Below are 17,262 nucleotides of genomic sequence, written 5' to 3' on the forward strand. Positions count from 1 at the left end.
AGACCAGGATCCAGACATGGCACTGACCTGCCAAGGGGCTGCAGGAGGGGAGCAGAGGTCGGAGGACATGAGGAGTGGTACACAGAAAACTGAGATGGTTGGCTAGGGAGGCTGCAGAGCCTTGGTCCTGCCAGTATCTCCCAGGCACCTTCTGGATGCCCATTCTGCTTTATCCTGTGAGCCAGGATACTTCAAAATCCTGGGAGGGAAACTACGGCCACTGCCTTCGTAGTGGGGAGAGCTTAGCCGGTGCAGTGGTAAGAATCCAACTCACTTGTGCTAGCCCTCCCCAGAACAGTCGCCTCTCCCCTAACTCCGTCTCTCAGTGCTCCAAGCCACTCAACTAGTTCAAAGTACAGGACACAAGTAATCTTTTCAATTATGAAAGGAAAGGAATCCAAAGAAAGCCATGGTTTTAAGACAAAATAAAACTGTTGTTGTTTTCTATCTTTCCCAGATTCTATCCCACTAGTAAAACCACCTCCTAACCACAGCCTGTGAATGCAGATTAGGGTACGGAGTGCTGGTGGTGGCCCTCCCACCTGACACCACGGAGAAAGGTGATGGTGAAGTGGATTCTTTGAGTCTTACATGGCGGCATGGGTGTAACCAGGCCCACCCATCTCCTAAGGAGGAAGGGGGCCAAAGCACATCCCAGGTGTTTACATCCTCGGCCGTTCTGTGAATTCTCACCATAGGCCACAATGAAGCCTGGAGAAGCTGCCTAACTTCACAGGATGTTGACAGCCCCTATGTATTACTTACTCCTTGGCAGAATCCTTTGGCTCTTTCCTCTGAACTTTACTGGTTTTGAGTAGTACGGAAGCAGAATTATTTTAATGAGTATGGTGAACAATGGACCCCACATTGTTATCTCCCTCCACCCGCCTTACTTCCCCAAGTCTGCACACATGTGCAGATTCACAGGGCTCGGGCAGGCTTTACAGAGCCCCAGTAGATTACGGCATCCGAAAGAAAGGTGGGAAGGTAGCTCATGGGGAGGTAGAAGAACTTGGCATCCCAACCAGCTGAGTACCGGGTGCGAGGGTGACAGGAAGTCAGGGCGTGCTCCATGCAGTCGGTTACCAGAGACAGGTCCCCTGAGCACATGTTCACCAGTGACTCCATTGCTTTCATATCTGTGTAGGATGAGAAATTATTACAGTAGCCTCCGCATCCCACCACTGTTGTTATGTGGGCTTCTTTAGAATCCATGTCTCTCCCATACTCAGAAGCCGTGACCAAGTCTATCCTGTCCCAGTTCCTCAGAAAGGACCACAACCCAAACCAACAGCTTCAAGGAAGAGCCATGCATACTCAGAGAACTCTCTGGCAGAATAGCTGGACGTTCTCTCCTGAGCTCACGGAAAGTGGTGGTCTGATATCTCCCTCTCTGGCTTCATCATTAAGATAATGATGTGTTCTGATAAAACAGAGCTCTAGAAGCCAGAACCTCTTTATGTGACCAGAATCCCATGGGCTCCCAAGGAAAGGGGACCAAGGAAGAAAAATAGCCCGGAGCATACTTTGAAATTGTGGAGGAGACTCAGGGTATAGGATGAGGCTTTCTTTTGGTTCCTAAAGATCACTCACAGGAGTCCCGAAACTTCTCGCCGTAGATCTCCTTGACCTCCTCAGTGGCCTGGTCCCACAGCTTCTTCAGGTTGTCTGATAGCCTCTCCATATTAGTGACATTGGTCTTGAACCCACCAGGCTCTATAATAGCCACCTTCACCCCAAAGTAGGTGAGCTCCCTCCTGTAAGACAGTGGTCAAAGGTCAAAGACATTGAAGGTCTTTCGAGGGAAACAATACAATTGACAATACAACGGGCCACTGCAGAGAAGTTCAGAAGTTTTCGGTCTGGGATGTGTAGCAGATGGGGATGTCACCCGTGGCAACGGTGTCGTTTCTATGCTTTTGAATGCCACTCCAATGTCACGCAGATGGGGCTCACGGGTCTGAATCTAGATATGCTGTTCTGTAACACAGGTAGGTCACCCGTATAGTGAGCACACCGGCTTACTAGACTTGCCTAATTCAGTTCCCCCTCATCCCTGGACCCTACCCTCACCCACTACTGTCTAAGGAAATCTTAGGCCAGTTCCTTTTTGGCTCCTCCTGATATCTTCAGGGGCTACTCTGTGTAAGCTGTTATGGTACCCCACATTTAGAGACCATTTTACCTTGCAGCTAGCAGGAACTCTAACTCAGTTTGATACCATGGTATAATGCAGAGGTATACTGTGTACTGTATAATGATGTATAAGCTAATAAAGTAAAGCCTACAGAGTGACCTGTCACCAGTATTGTTTATAAACCTGTCTAGAACCCTCAGACTCTCCAAAAGTCACCCTGTGACAATCTGCCCAGCCCAACAACTGCCAGGGCTGACCTGTTCTTTGCTCCAGGAAGTCACAACCCAGCACTAAAGGCACTCTCCAAATAGTCACACTGGACCCAGGCTGTTAATGTTTTCTTACCCAGGATGCCCTATTCTCATGTTTAACCCTTACCTCAGACCCCTGCTGCAAAGCCCCCTAGAAATCTGACAAACAACATGGTCACTACTACTAATTATCTCTTAGTCTTGGCCACACTCTCTCTTTTCTCTCCTCTTTTGCTCTCTCAGTTGTTAGAATTTTTGTTGTTGCTGCTGTTGGTTTTTGTTTTGTTTTGTTTTGTTTTGTTTTTGTTTTGTTTTTGTTTTTGTTTTTGTTTTGTTTTGGTTTTTTTGCTTGTTTATTAGGGTCAAAAATCTCTTTGTCATGCCGGAATGTGGGAATTGTGAACTTTAAACCAGAGATCGATAAAGAACCCCGTGGTAGGATGAGTGTGGTACTCACACCCCCAGGTGTCCTCATGGCCAAGGCCAGGGCAGGCCTCCAGAGCAAGAAGAGTTTAAGTGAACTCAGGCCTCAGTCACCTGACAAAAGCATGGAAAGTGTTTTCCCAGCAAGTGACCACATTACTCCAGAGAGGAGAAGGTAAGAGAGTCCTCCAAACCAGAAAGAAAAAAAAAACTTGTTTGTGCGGGGCTCTCTGAAAGACCCTCTCCCAGAAAGGGAATTGTACAAGCACAAGGCCCTCAACTATAGAAGTAAAAAGTAAGTTTTTAGATATGTGGGACAAGCTGACCCATCATTTAGACGAAACAGACCAGAAAAGAAAACAAAATGCAGAAACCAGACTAAATTATGGGCACTGCTCCATGGGTCACCTGGCAGGAAAAAGAAAAAGTCCCTGACCCCCCGGAAGCCCTGACCACCATGTACTTTTTGCTAACTCATTGTTATGATTATAGCCAAAATAGGTAATGTACATGTATGTTTCATTTATTCCACCAATCACATCCCTGTAACCATGCATCTGCTTCTGTAAGCCTGCTTCTGCTCCCCAAAATACTATAAAAAGCCTACCCTGGTTCTGCTAGGCGCGCCAGTCTTCCGAATTGACTGGGACGCCCACAGATACCTGTGTTTCCTGATCAATAAAAATCCTCTTGCACATTGCAGCCTGTGGACTCGGACTGGTCATTGGGGCTTGAGGATCTCCCTCCTGAGGGAAGATTCTCGCTGAGAGTCTTTCAGTTGGGGGCTCGTCCGGGATCGGAGATCCTCTGCCTAGAGACCACCGACCACCCACCGGGAGGTAAGCTGGCCAGCATTTGTCTTGTCTTGTCTTGTTTCGCTTTGTGACTTGTTCTGTAAATGCTTAGTTACTTGGCTTGGGTCTAGACCGTTTGTATTTGGGCGGACCAGAGAAGGAGCTGACGAGCTCAGACTTCTCCCCCGCAGCCCTGGAAGACGTTCCAAGGGTGTTTGGAGCCCGATTTGTCGGAGCTCAGTCCGTATCAGAAGGATACGTAGTTTTGGTGGAGGGTGAGGGATCCGGACCCTCAGTGCGTCCCTCCGACTTTTTACTTTCAATTTTGTGCCATAGCCGAGTGGCGCGCTTGACTGTTGCTTGTTCGATTGTTGGGTGTGTTTGTCTTGTTTGCTCTCTAATTTACCTTGAAACTAACATGGGACAGTCTTTAACAACGCCGTTGAGTCTTACTCTCGACCACTGGAAGGACGTCCGGGACCGAGCAGATGAACAAGGGGTCGAAATTAAGAAGGGGAAGTGGCAGACTCTCTGCACTTCTGAGTGGCCCACTTTTGGAGCCGGATGGCCCGTGGATAGTACTTTTAACAAAACTGTTATTTTACAGGTCAAGGATCAGATCTTCCATAAAGGACTACATGGACATCCTGACCAGGTGCCTTACATTATCACCTGGGAAAGCCTTGCCTTTGAGCCCCCTTCTTGGGTGCAACCATTTGTAGATTTAAGTTGGCCCCCTACTCCCTCGGCCCCACTTGCTCCTCTCTCAACCCCTTCCTCTCTCTTTCCTGTCCGGACCAAGAAGGAATCTCCTAAAACTACATCTAAACCTAAGCCGGTGCTTCCGGAAGATTCTAACTCTCCCCTTATAGATCTCTTATCTGAGGAGCCTCCTCCATACCCTGTATCTACCAGGTCACCTCAGGAGGCAGAAGCAAGATCGTCTGCCCTCCCAGAAGCTGAACCCCAGTCTGAGGCAGCATCCTCTCCAATAGCAGGGAGACTACGCCATAAGCGGGAAACAGTACCGGATTCGACTTCGCAGGCCTTTCCCCTTAGACAGGGAACGGGAGGGCAGACCCAGTATTGGCCTTTCTCCGCGGCCGATATTTACAACTGGAAGCAGCACAACCCCCCTTTTTCCAAGGACCCAGTGGCCCTTACTGAATTAATAGAATCTGTTTTACTTACACATCAGCCCACTGGGGATGATTGTCAGCAGCTTTTACAGGCCCTTTTGACTTCGGAGGAGAAACAGAGGGTGTTTCTGGAAGCCAGGAAGCATGTCCTGGGAGATGATGGGCGTCCTACTCAACTGCCTGATGCACTTGATGATGCATTTCCACTCACAAGGCCAAACTGGGACTTCAACACGGTTGATGGTAGGGGACACCTACGCCTTTACCGCCAGTTGCTTTTAGCGGGTCTCCGAGGGGCTGCCCGGCGCCCAACCAATTTGGCTCAGGTGAAGCAGGTATTACAGGGGGCCGATGAGACCCCCTCAGCTTTCTTAGAAAGACTAAAAGAGGCCTATCGCATGTACACACCCTATGATCCAGATGACCCAGGGCAGATGACGAGTGTTTCTATGTCCTTTATCTGGCAGGCTGCGCCAGATATCAGGGCTAAGTTACAGAGGTTAGAAAACCTACAGGGTTATACACTGCAGGACTTGCTTAAGGAAGCAGAAAGGATTTTTAATAAGAGAGAGACCCAAGAAGAGAAGGAGGAAAGATTACGTAGGGAGAAAGATGAGAGGGAGAAAAAGAGGAGCAAGGAGCTGAATCGGATTTTGGCCGCCGTAGTTCAGAGTCAGGGAAGGAAGGGAGACAGGAAGGGAAATCGAAAGGGGCTGAAGCTGGACAAGGATCGGTGCGCTTACTGCAAGGAGAAAGGACATTGGGCCCGAGATTGCCCTAAGAACCCTAAGAACTCCCGTGGACCCCGGAAGAAGCCAGAGACCTCCCTTTTGACCCTAGATGAAGATTAGGGAGGTCAGGGCCAGGAGCCCCCCCCTGAGCCCAGGATAACTCTTGAAGTAGGGGGGCAGCCCGTTACCTTTCTAGTGGACACTGGAGCTCAACATTCAGTCCTCACCCGGGCTCATGGACAGCTCAGTGACCGTACAGCCTGGGTACAAGGAGCCACTGGTGGCAAGACATATCGATGGACAACAGACCGCCGGGTTCAGCTGGCTACTGGTAAGGTGACTCATTCTTTTCTACATGTTCCGGATTGTCCATACCCTCTACTGGGCCGTGACTTGCTCGCTAAACTAAAAGCACAAATTCATTTTGAAGAAGGAGGGGCCCGGATAACTGGTCCCCAGGGGACCCCTCTCCAAGTTTTGACCCTTCAATTAGAGGACGAATATAGATTATATGAACCGGGACATGACAAGCCACAAACTACAGAAATAGACTCTTGGGTCACGAAGTTCCCACTAGCATGGGCAGAGACTGGGGGAATGGGACTAGCGCTTCAGCAGCCTCCTTTGATTATTCAACTAAAGGCCACGGCAGTTCCAGTTTCTATAAAGCAGTATCCCATGTCACAGGAGGCCTACCAGGGAATAAGACCACATATTAGAAGGCTTCTAGACCAGGGCATTTTAGTCCCTTGCCGGTCGCCATGGAATACGCCCTTGCTACCTGTCAAAAAGCCAGGAACTGGAGATTACCGGCCAGTACAAGATTTAAGGGAGGTCAATAAAAGGGTAGAAGACATCCATCCGACTGTCCCAAACCCTTACAACTTACTCAGTACTCTGCCCCCCACACATACTTGGTATACGGTTTTGGACCTGAAAGATGCTTTCTTTTGTCTCCGGCTCAGCCCGGAAAGCCAACCTTTATTTGCTTTTGAATGGAAAGATCCAGATTTGGGACTTTCGGGTCAATTGACTTGGACTAGACTGCCCCAGGGATTTAAAAATAGTCCCACTCTGTTTGATGAAGCTTTACATCGAGATTTGGCTGATTTTCGAGTCCAGTACCCCTCTCTTATACTCCTGCAATATGTTGATGACCTGCTTTTGGCAGGTGCCACTGAGAGGGCATGCCGTTTGGGGACAGAATCCCTCCTACAGACTCTGGGGCGCCTGGGCTATAGGGCCTCAGCGAAAAAGGCCCAAATATGTCAAACTCAAGTCACTTATCTGGGATATCAGCTGAGAGATGGACAGAGGTGGTTAACCTCAGCTCGAAAACAGACTGTGGCTGGCATCCCGGTTCCAAAAAGCCCCCGTCAGCTGAGGGAGTTCTTAGGCACGGCAGGATTCTGCCGCCTCTGGATCCCGGGTTACGCCGAGATGGCTGCTCCCCTATACCCGCTTACTAAACAAGGGACATTGTTCCAATGGGGGTCACAACAACAAGAGGCTTTTGACAACATCAAGCGTGCCTTATTGTCCTCCCCTGCCCTTGGCCTCCCAGATGTTACCAAGCCTTTCGAGCTGTTTGTAGATGAGAAGAAAGGCTATGCAAAAGGAGTTCTTACACAAAGACTAGGGCCCTGGAAGCGGCCAGTGGCCTATTTATCAAAGAAGTTAGACCCCGTTGCTTCAGGATGGCCACCTTGCCTGAGGATGGTAGCAGCAATTGCACTCCTGATTAAGGATGCTAATAAACTGACCCTAGGACAGCCTCTGACTATTTTGGCACCTCATGCGGTAGAGGCCCTGATAAAACAACCTCCTGACCAATGGCTCTCTAATTCCCGCATGACTCATTAAACACGGAGAAGGTCCAGTTTGGTCCAGTAGTGGCTTTGAATCCGGCTACCCTACTCCCCTTACCAGAAGGAGCTGAGCCACATGACTGCCTGCAGATCTTAGCAGAAACACATGGAACCAGACCAGATCTAATGGACCAGCCTCTTCCGAATGCTGACTACACCTGGTATACGGATGGCTGCAGTTATGTTGCGGATGGGGAGCGGAGGGCCGGAGCTGCCATCACCACCGAAGATGAGGTAATCTGGGCAAGTGCCTTACCTGCAGGTACCTCCGCTCAACGAGCCGAGCTCATTGCCTTGACACAGGCTCTTAAGATGGCAGAAGGTAAGAGACTAAATGTATATACTGACAGCCGTTATGCATTTGCTACCGCACATATTCATGGTGAAATCTACCGGAGACGGGGATTACTTACATCAGAAGGAAGAGAGATCAAAAATAAGGCTGAAATCTTAGCTCTCTTGAGGGCTCTATTCCTACCAAAAGGACTGAGTATCATACATTGTCCAGGGCACCAGAAAGGACAGAGTCCAGAAGCCCGGGGAAACCGGCTGGCCGACGCTTCGGCTCGAAAGGCTGCGGAGAAAGGACAGATCCTGACTCTGGTCAGTGCAGATGACCATGAGCAAGTTTCCCCATGGCCATATGATTCAGAGGACATAAACCTCCTAAGAAAATGGGGGCAGTATACTCTCCTCGACTAAAAAGATGGGTCTATAAAGAAAAGATTGTCATGCCTACAAAATTGACTTTTGAATTAATATCTTATTTACATAAACTAACTCACCTGGGAATCAAGAAGATGAGAACTCTCCTGGAGCGAGAGGAAGTAGGTCTTTACCTTTTGGGACAGGGTCAGGCCTTGCGAGAAGCGACTGAAAACTGTAAAGCTTGTGCCCAAGTGAACCCAGGGAAGGTGAAAAATGGTATTGGGACTCGTCCCAGGGGGCATCGTCCTGGCATCCATTGGGAGATTGATTTTACTGAAATCAGACCAGGCATGTATGGTTACAGATATCTGCTGGTGTTTGTGGATACATTTTCAGGATGGGTCGAGGCCTTTCCCACCAAACATGAGACTGCAAAGGTAGTCACCAAGAAACTTCTTGAAGAGATTTTTCCCAGGTATGGTATGCCGCAAGTCCTGGGATCGGACAACGGGCCCGCTTTCGTTTCCCGGGTAAGTCAGTTGGTGGCCAAATTACTGGGGATTGATTGGAAACTACATTGTGCATACAGACCCCAGAGTTCAGGACAGGTAGAGCGTATGAATAGAACAATTAAGGAGACTTTATCCAAACTTACGCTTGCAACTGGCACAAAGGATTGGGTTTCCCTCCTCCCCTTAGTTCTTTACAGGGCCCGGAACACACCGGGCTCTTATGGGTTGACTCCTTTTGAGATAGTATATGGGGCACCACCCCCATTTATTGATTTCTTTAATTCCAATATTGCTAATCTTGCTAATAGCCCTTCCCTGGAAACCCATCTACAAGCTTTGCAGCTCGTGCAAAGAGACATCTGGAGACCTCTAGCTGCGGCATACCGGGACAGACTTGATCAGCCGACTGTGCCACACCCGTTCCAGGTGGGAGACCTCGTATGGGTACGCAGACACCAGATTAAGAATCTTGAGCCCCGGTGGAAAGGACCCTACACTGTCCTCCTGACGACGCCAACCGCCCTGAAGGTGGACGGAATTGCTGCGTGGATCCACTCTTCACACGTCAAGGCAGCCCAACCGGAGGAAGCCACCGCACAGCAGACATGGAGAGCCCAACGCACCCGGAACCCCTTAAAGCTGCGACTCACACGCGTACACTCCTGACACTAATCACCCTGAGCTTGTGCTGGAGGGAGGGGGTTGCTGGACAACCAAGCCCTCACCAGGTTGTCAACCTTTCTTGGGTTATAGGCAACCTGGAGACGGGGTGGACACAGGTGTTAGCCAACGGTGCTCACTCTCCAGGCACCTGGTGGCCTACTCTAACCTTTGATTTATGTCAGTTGGCAAAAGATTCATGGGGACGTACTGCGAAATCTCCCCGCAATTCTTACCCCCCTTGCCGACATTCTAGTTGGTATGTCTGTCCGGGAGGGAAAAGGACCGCCCAATGTGGGGGGCCAGAAACCTTTTACTGTGCTAAATGGGGGTGTGAGACTCATACTAATGGACCCTGGAAAGCTAAAGGGGGAGATCTCGTGACTTTTACTGGCTTAGCTGGGGAATCCAACATCCAAATGAGGTTCACTGAGGCAGGAAAGAAACATGATTGGAAATCTGGGGTACGGTGGGGTCTCCGCCTCAATACCCCTGGGCAGACCCATCCGGGCCTGTTGTTTTCTCTCCAACTGGTTCGAGAGCGAATTGCCCCAGCCGTAGGACCTAATCTAGTCCTAAAGGATCAAAGAACCCCCTTACTTCCGGCTCCAGCCCATTTGCCTAGATTCACTCAAACCCCTCTAGTAACCCACTCCTTCACAAGTAGAGATTCTGCCGCTCCGACCACTCACGCCCCAGGTACAGGGGATCGGCTACTTAATCTAGTAAAGAGTGCATATCTAACTCTCAATTATTCAGATCCATTTAGAACTCAAGAGTGCTGGCTATGTCTAGTCTCCAGCCCACCTTACTATGAAGGAGTAGCAGTTTTAGGCAATTACACCAACCAGACTATAGCCCCAGAGAGATGTTCTGCTAGTCTCAACCATAGATTGACACTGCCCGAGGTCACAGGACAGGGGCTCTGTATAGGAACCGTGCCACCCACTCATCAGGCACTCTGCAATGTCACAAGAAAAGCTCCCACTGGGAAATATTATTTGGCTGCCCCACCAGGCACTTATTGGGCCTGTAATACTGGACTAACTTCGTGCATTTCAGCCATTATTTTAAATCAAACATCTGATTATTGTGTACTGACAGAGATTTGGCCCAAAGTCATCTATCATGAGCCTGAGTATGTGTATTCTTATTTTGAGGAACATCCACGGATTAAGAGAGAGCCCATCACTCTAACTTTAGCCCTGTTGATAGGAGGAATTACCTTTGGAGGAGTAGCTGCAGGGATAGGGACAGGAACGACTGCCCTTATAGAGACAGGCCACTTCCGTCAATTACAAGCAGCTATGAATGCAGATTTGAAAGCAATCGAAGAATCTATAAGTGCTTTAGAAAAGTCTTTGACATCTCTGTCAGAGGTGGTCTTACAGAACAGAAGGGGGCTTGATATGATGTTCCTCCGAGAAGGTGGATTATGCGCTGCTCTAAAGGAAGAATGCTGCTTTTATGCTGACCATACTGGGATAGTAAAGGACAATATGGCCAAACTCCGTGAGCGTTTAGCACATAGGCAAAGGATGTCTGAGTCCCAGCAGGGATGGTTTGAAGGGTGGTTTAATCGATCCCCATGGTTTGCTACCCTGCTATCAACTTTGATGGGACCTTTGATAATCCTTCTCCTGATTCTCCTATTTGGACCCTGCATCCTAAACAAATTAGTACAGTTCATAAAAGATAGGCTTTCAGTTATTCAAACTTTTGTGTTAAGACAACAGTACCAATTAGTAGAACAACAACCGACTGAAGTACCTTAAATGACTCAATGAATGAGTGAAAGATTCCACTCAAGGACAAAAAGAAAATGGGGGAATGAAAGACCCTCTCCCAGAAAGGGAATTGTACAAGCACAAGGCCCTCAACTATAGAAGTAAAAAGTAAGTTTTTAGATATGTGGGACAAGCTGACCCATCATTTAGACGAAACAGACCAGAAAAGAAAACAAAATGCAGAAACCAGACTAAATTATGGGCACTGCTCCATGGGCCACCTGGCAGGAAAAAGAAAAAGTCCCTGACCCCCCGGAAGCCCTGACCACCATGTACTTTTTGCTAACTCATTGTTATGATTATAGCCAAAATAGGTAATGTACATGTATGTTTCATTTATTCCACCAATCACATCCCTGTAACCATGCATCTGCTTCTGTAAGCCTGCTTCTGCTCCCCAAAATACTATAAAAAGCCTACCCTGGTTCTGCTAGGCGCGCCAGTCTTCCGAATTGACTGGGACGCCCACAGATACCTGTGTTTCCTGATCAATAAAAATCCTCTTGCACATTGCAGCCTGTGGACTCGGACTGGTCATTGGGGCTTGAGGATCTCCCTCCTGAGGGAAGATTCTCGCTGAGAGTCTTTCACTCAAAGGTTGCAATTAAAATAAAATACCTCACTGAAGGGTTCCCATGGGACCTCATAACCATCTAATACCTGAGGGAGTCTGAGAAGGCCTCTACACCATACTTGGAGATGCAGTAACCACCACCAAGGAGAGACATTCGGCCCATGGTGCTGGCGATGTTGACCACGCGGCCCCTTGCCTTCCTTACTAAGGGCAGCATGTTCAGAGTCACCTCGATGACGCCCAACAGGTTCACATCCAGCACACTTGCAAAGTCCTTTTTTCTCATCCACTCATTGGGACCCATGGGGACAGAGATGCCAGCATTGTTGACCAGGCCCCAGAGTCCTAGAAACAGTGGGAAGAAGAAAGAATCATGGGTCTAGTTTTGACTAAAAGTCACATTCCACCAGGCTAGGGAGATCATTCAGGCATGCATTTGATGGCGAGTAGACGACAAACAACAACATATTGTCAACAGGGTTGGTGCTTCCCAGCCCGGAAGAAATGGCTCACAGAGCACAGATACCTTCCTCTTCTTTTGATTTTTAACAGGGTGGCTCACTACCCGAGAACCTACAATCACCCACCTCACATTTGCTAATAGCAAGAATGTAGGTCCAAGTTGTGTTATGCCTCTGTTAAACTGGACACATGGAAAGTAGGTTCACATCTTTCAGATTAATAATATCCTTGCAGATGAGGGAGCAGAGGAAAAGACAAAGGAAAACGGGGAGGGAGGATAAAAGGTGAAAGGAAAAGCTAATATTCTAGTGGAATTTAAGACAAAAGAACCAAAGGTCCTGGTTGGAGAAGATTTTAGAAAGCCATGCTGCATTTGTGCTTTGAAGAAAGTTGGCCTTGGCAGGCTCGGCATCAACACTGAGTGGTTTAAACATGATGCATTATGTTTTAAAAAGAAGACAGAAGTTGGGAGAAGGGTGTGAGAGAAAGGTGATGGAGGAACTAGACAGGAGAAGGCGGGGTTGGGGAGAAGGCGAGGCTGAGGAGAAGGCGGGGCTGGGGAGAAGGTGGGGTTGAAGAGAAGGCGGGGCTAGGGAGAAGGCGGGGCTGGGAAGGGGGCGAGGTTGGGGAGAAGGCGGGACTGAAGAGAAGGCAGGGCTAGGAAGAAGGCGGGGCTGGGGAGAAGGTGGGGCTGAAGAGAAGGCCGGGCTAGGGAGAACGCAAGGCTGGGGAGAAGGCGGGGTTGGGGAGAAGGCAGGGACGGGTGGGTGTAACACAGATGCACTGTATTTGTGTATGAAATTACCAAAAATTAAAATAAAAGTTTTAAAAATATATTGAACAACTTTCCTGAGATACTTGCAAAATCCAAGGCCAGGTTGACGGGGGAGACACTTTTACCAAAAGTAATAATAATGAAAGAAAAGAAGGAAGAATGTGCCAAGGATACCTATCTAGACGCAGTCCTAAGATTCATTTAAATTCTAAAAGGTTTGTTAAGGGCTGTTCCTAAATCGCTGAATATCATTATTTAAAGAAATGTTCTTGAAGTAGTAAAATTGATCATTTTTTCAAATGAGAATTCACATATTTTAACTCTGTATAGAATCAAAATGTTTATAGGCTTTATGTCAGGTTAGTGAGAACTTAGGGTACTTTTTGTTTTAACTTAATGTTCCCCAGTATTTGGAACAATGACCATGTTTTCAATTTATTCTTAGATTTCTTTAAACCACGCTTTCTTCCCCCACTACTAGACTATTCAGAGAAGAGCAACCCCCTTCCTAGAATTTAGTCTCCCAAGTCAGTCTTTAAGCTGGTCTGACCTGCTCTGTACCCAGAACAATCATGTCTCCCTTCACAGAGGACGCAGCTGACTGGTTAAGAGCAGGTATGCTGTTGGCTCAGGAGAACCACCCCAGGCTGGCTCCAGGTATCCTGCACACACAGTCCACGGCCAAGTCGCATCCTCTGCTTCAGAAGGTACCCTGCTCTAACCTGGCACCCAGCATCCAGCAATCTAGATTTTCTGCATAGAAAAGGTAACAGGGCGCAGACAGGGATGTGAGAGGGTGAGTCCTCATCAGGGCACCTTCCTACCGAGGCCAGAGCACTTGGGAGACAGGAGGTAGGGGCTGGGGAGAAGAGAGCATGCTCAGGTGATGTGCTGGGTTGCTACTTCAGGACCCCCAGAGCCCATTAGGGATCCGGGCAGGGAGTTCGATGGGGAACGCCCTTCAAACAGGGAGACAAACCAACAACACAGACAGGAATCTCAATGGTACCTCTGTTCCCAACTCGCTCCTTCACCCACTGAGTGGCTGCCACAATACTCTCTGTCTTGGTGACATCAAGGATCACTGTCTCCAGCCTGTCCGATGTCTTGCTCCTCAGCTGCTCGGCTCCCTTCTCAGTCAGACATGCAGCCAGCACCCTCATGCCTCTCCTGTCCAGCTGTCTGGCCAGCAGGTTCCCAAAGCCTGAGTCACAGCCCGTGATGAAGACATACTTGTCTTGGAGATGGCTCACCACCTTCCTCTCCCTGAACAAGCGCAGGAGGTTCCACAGGCCCACCAGTGCCAGCAGGTAGAGCCACATGGCTTGTAGAAGACAAGCAGAGGGACAGACTCTGAGTCAAAATGAGACGGGCATCTGCTCACGCAGGATGGTGTAGGCTTCAGGGACTCCAGCCTTCTGATGTGCATTCCTGTGCAATCCTAATGATTATTAATGCCTCACTTCCCTGGTCTTTGACCTGCTTTTGATCAGAAGATATATAATGCCCTTTGGCTATCTATCTCACTGCCAAAGAAAACACCACTGACTGTTCAATAACACAGGTCAATCCCCTTATGATCTTTGCTTCTGGACTCATGTAGGAATACATGTGTGTTTCATTTCAAAGGTCCGTGGTCCAGTCCCAGGCTCGCCTGGTGTCTGTGCATCTTGCACTCTGAAGCCACAAATCAGGACGTTGTGAACATAATGAGAAACTACTGATGACCTGTACTTGTACTCAGGACAACTTACAGGAGAGAACAAGGAGAGCTGGTGCCCTCCTAATACAGCAGCTTCTGGGAAGGTAGCAGGGCTGGCCTGAAACATGGAAGGCTGCCCTCAAAAGAACACAAGGTGATGGGGCCGGGACCCCAGACACATGATGACTCATGGAGTTGATGTGGAGAGGAAACGACTTTCCCCACAAGAGGCTCTCCCTGTTAGGTGTTACTGTTGTTTGTTCTTGTTAACCAACACAAGTAAAGATCAATTGGGAAGAACCTCACCTGAGGAAATGCTTTCATTGGATTGTCTGTAGGGTAGGCAAGTCATCTGTGGGGCCATTTTCTTGATTGATAGAGGAAGGACCAACCCCCTATGTGATCACCCCTGTATAGGTGATCCTGGGCCGTGTAAAATGTAGGTTGAAGCTGACTGAAGCAGATGCAGACACCCACAGCCAAACATTGGACAGAGCTTGGGGACTCTTTTTTTTTTTTTTCTTTTTTTTTTTCGGAGCTGGGGACCGAACCCAGGGCCTTGGGCTCGCTAGGCAAGCGCTCTTCCGCTGAGCTAAATCCCCAACCCCGAGCTTGGGGACTCTTATGAAAGAGTTGGGGGAAGGATCGATGGCCCCAGAGGGGTTAGAAACTCTGTAGGACAACCAACAGAGTCAATTAACCTGGTCCCTTGGGGGCTGTAAGAGACTGAAACACCAACCAATGTAGGTCCCCTGCACATAGATTGCTCACCACTTTCTAACCCAGCTTGCATGGATCAAAGTAGTCTTGTTGCTTTCATGTCCTGAAAAGACTTGATGTGCCAGGGTGGGGAGATACCCAAGGGGGGCCTTCACCTTCTCAGAGGAGGAGGGATTGGGAGGATGGAGAGAGGGACTGTGTGAGGGATGCATTAGAAGTGGGGCAGTGATTGGGATGTACATTAATTAATTTTAATTAATTAATGGAAGAAAAAGGTGGATTGTAGTAATAAACCCAAGTGCAGAGTTGCTTCCCACCTTGATGGTTTATGTTTCCGAATGAAAGGCACACACAGCTAAAAGATTGTATGTTCAATATGCAGCACAGTAGCTGGGCAGCTGCCTGCCCTCCATGCTACTAGAATCTAATTACGAGTTACTACTTACCAATTTCTGTGTTCCATATTGGCTGCTCTAGACCCAGTTGAGCAGCCTTCTGGGACGTGTTCTCTTGGCCCCTTGCATGGCAGCTCTGCTCTTCTCTCCTGTCCTCAGGCTGATGTCTCTCCCCTCTCCACATTCTCCTAAAGCACGGCCAACCCCTCACTCCTTCCTCGAGGTCCCAAGCCTGGGAAAGCTAAAACCCTGCCTCTCTCTCTTCTACCCAGCTGTTGGCTGCTGGCATCTTTATTTACCAGTTAGAATTGATTGGAGGCAGGTTCCCTGAAACAACTTGCAGACCGTCTCGTGCAATCTGTTTTATCTGTTTTTGGGGCGACCCAATCAGCATTCATAACACAAGCAGCTACGATGGGTAGGAAGCTGCTCCCACTTCTGTCCTTAATTCTCACCCTGCTTGCACCTGCTCATTCCCACCCCATCCTGATCTTGCACAGGTTCCTCCTCAGGTCCCCTCTGCTACTTCTGTAGCTTCTCCTCTTCATGCCTTGTTTCCTTGGTCCAGTTCCTTCTCCTGATCCTCCTGCTCTGCGTTCGTTTGAATGAGAATTGGCCATCAGATGTTTGAAAGCTTGGTCCTGGGTCTGAGGCACTTTGGGAAGGATTGGGAGGTGTGGCTTTGTTGGAGGAGGTGTGACACTGGGAATGGGCTCCGAGGTAACTAAAGACTCCCTCTACTCAAGTCAGCTCTGTCTCTTGCTTCCTTCAGCTGTGAGCTCTCCTGCTGCAGCAGCTGACTGCCTCCATGCCTGCACTCAGCATCATAGACTCTAACCCACCGATCCTACGCCCAATTAAATGCTTCTCAGAGTGAGTTTTCTTGTTCATGGAGTTTTATAACACCAGTAGAAAAGTAACTCCTGCATCCTGTTTTGTTGTGTTAGAATCACAGCTCGCATCCAGACAGACCACACCACACCAGTACATTTCCAGGTCTATTGTGGGGGAAAGGGGCAAGGGGGAAATGGAGATGAAAGGGAAAAGAAAAGAGAGAAAGGGGGTGAAGGTCAGGAAGGCTCTGCCTTTTATTTAGGCTGTGACGTAATCACTCGCAGGTAGAGGTGGGACGGGGGCCAGGTGGACTCTGGGACTCTGGGAATGTATGGCAATGGCCATGGCAACAGATATGCCTGTCCCTGTCACCTATGGGTGATGTCACCGTCATTGTTGGATTTGGAGATAATCTCCAATTGTAAATCCAGTTCCTGATTGTAAAGCCAGATACCAACATACCTCCCTTTTTCTTACCATAAAGAGAAGAAAAAAGGGGACGGGGGGAGCTGACGGTGAAAGGGGAATAGGGGCATTGTGTGTCTTAAACTGCTTCCTGCTGTCTGGGGACATCATCACTCTCAGGCTGTAGCTGACTTTCACCATCGGGGTCCACTTGGTAAACATTTGCATCAGGCTCCTCCATGGACAGTGGCTGGTAATCCTGTAACAGTAACTGATTAATAGTTTGGTTAGAAATATTTTGTATTTGGTGTTGAAGGGATATAGAAACGAGATTAATGAGGCAGGGAGCGAATAGTAACTCCAGGAAGAAGACTAGGAAAGGAGTTATGAAAGGAGCATCCACTTCCATATAGGGTTTCAAAACTCTGGGAATTGGAGGCCTCAC

At 48.7% G+C, this 17,262-nt stretch overlaps 1 protein-coding gene across 2 annotated transcripts; it reads right to left on the reverse strand.

Annotated features, from left to right (window-relative positions):
• Window positions 1–808: 808 nt before the first annotated feature.
• Window positions 809–14,235, reverse strand: Rdh7 (retinol dehydrogenase 7). 2 transcript variants are annotated; one of them, NM_133543.3, is made up of 4 exons: window positions 13,771–14,168; window positions 11,611–11,869; window positions 1,594–1,757; window positions 809–1,139 (listed from the first exon to the last, which is right to left on the reverse strand). In NM_133543.3, the coding sequence occupies exons 1-4, from the start codon at window positions 14,081–14,083 to the stop codon at window positions 922–924; spliced, it is 954 nt and encodes a 317-aa protein (NP_598227.3). In that variant the 5' UTR covers window positions 14,084–14,168; the 3' UTR covers window positions 809–921. The 2 variants fall into 2 exon arrangements, 1 of the variants encoding a protein (NP_598227.3); XR_015624145.1 differs by lacking the exons at window positions 809–1,139; window positions 1,594–1,757 and adding an exon at window positions 2,736–3,041 and having other exon boundaries at window positions 11,542–11,869; window positions 13,771–14,235.
• Between the last annotated feature and the right edge of the window lie 3,027 nt (window positions 14,236–17,262).

Source organism: Rattus norvegicus, chromosome 7 (assembly GCF_021556685.1).
Source record: "Rattus norvegicus strain SHRSP/BbbUtx chromosome 7, alternate assembly SHRSP_T2T, whole genome shotgun sequence".
NCBI classification, from domain to species: domain Eukaryota; kingdom Metazoa; phylum Chordata; class Mammalia; order Rodentia; family Muridae; genus Rattus; species Rattus norvegicus.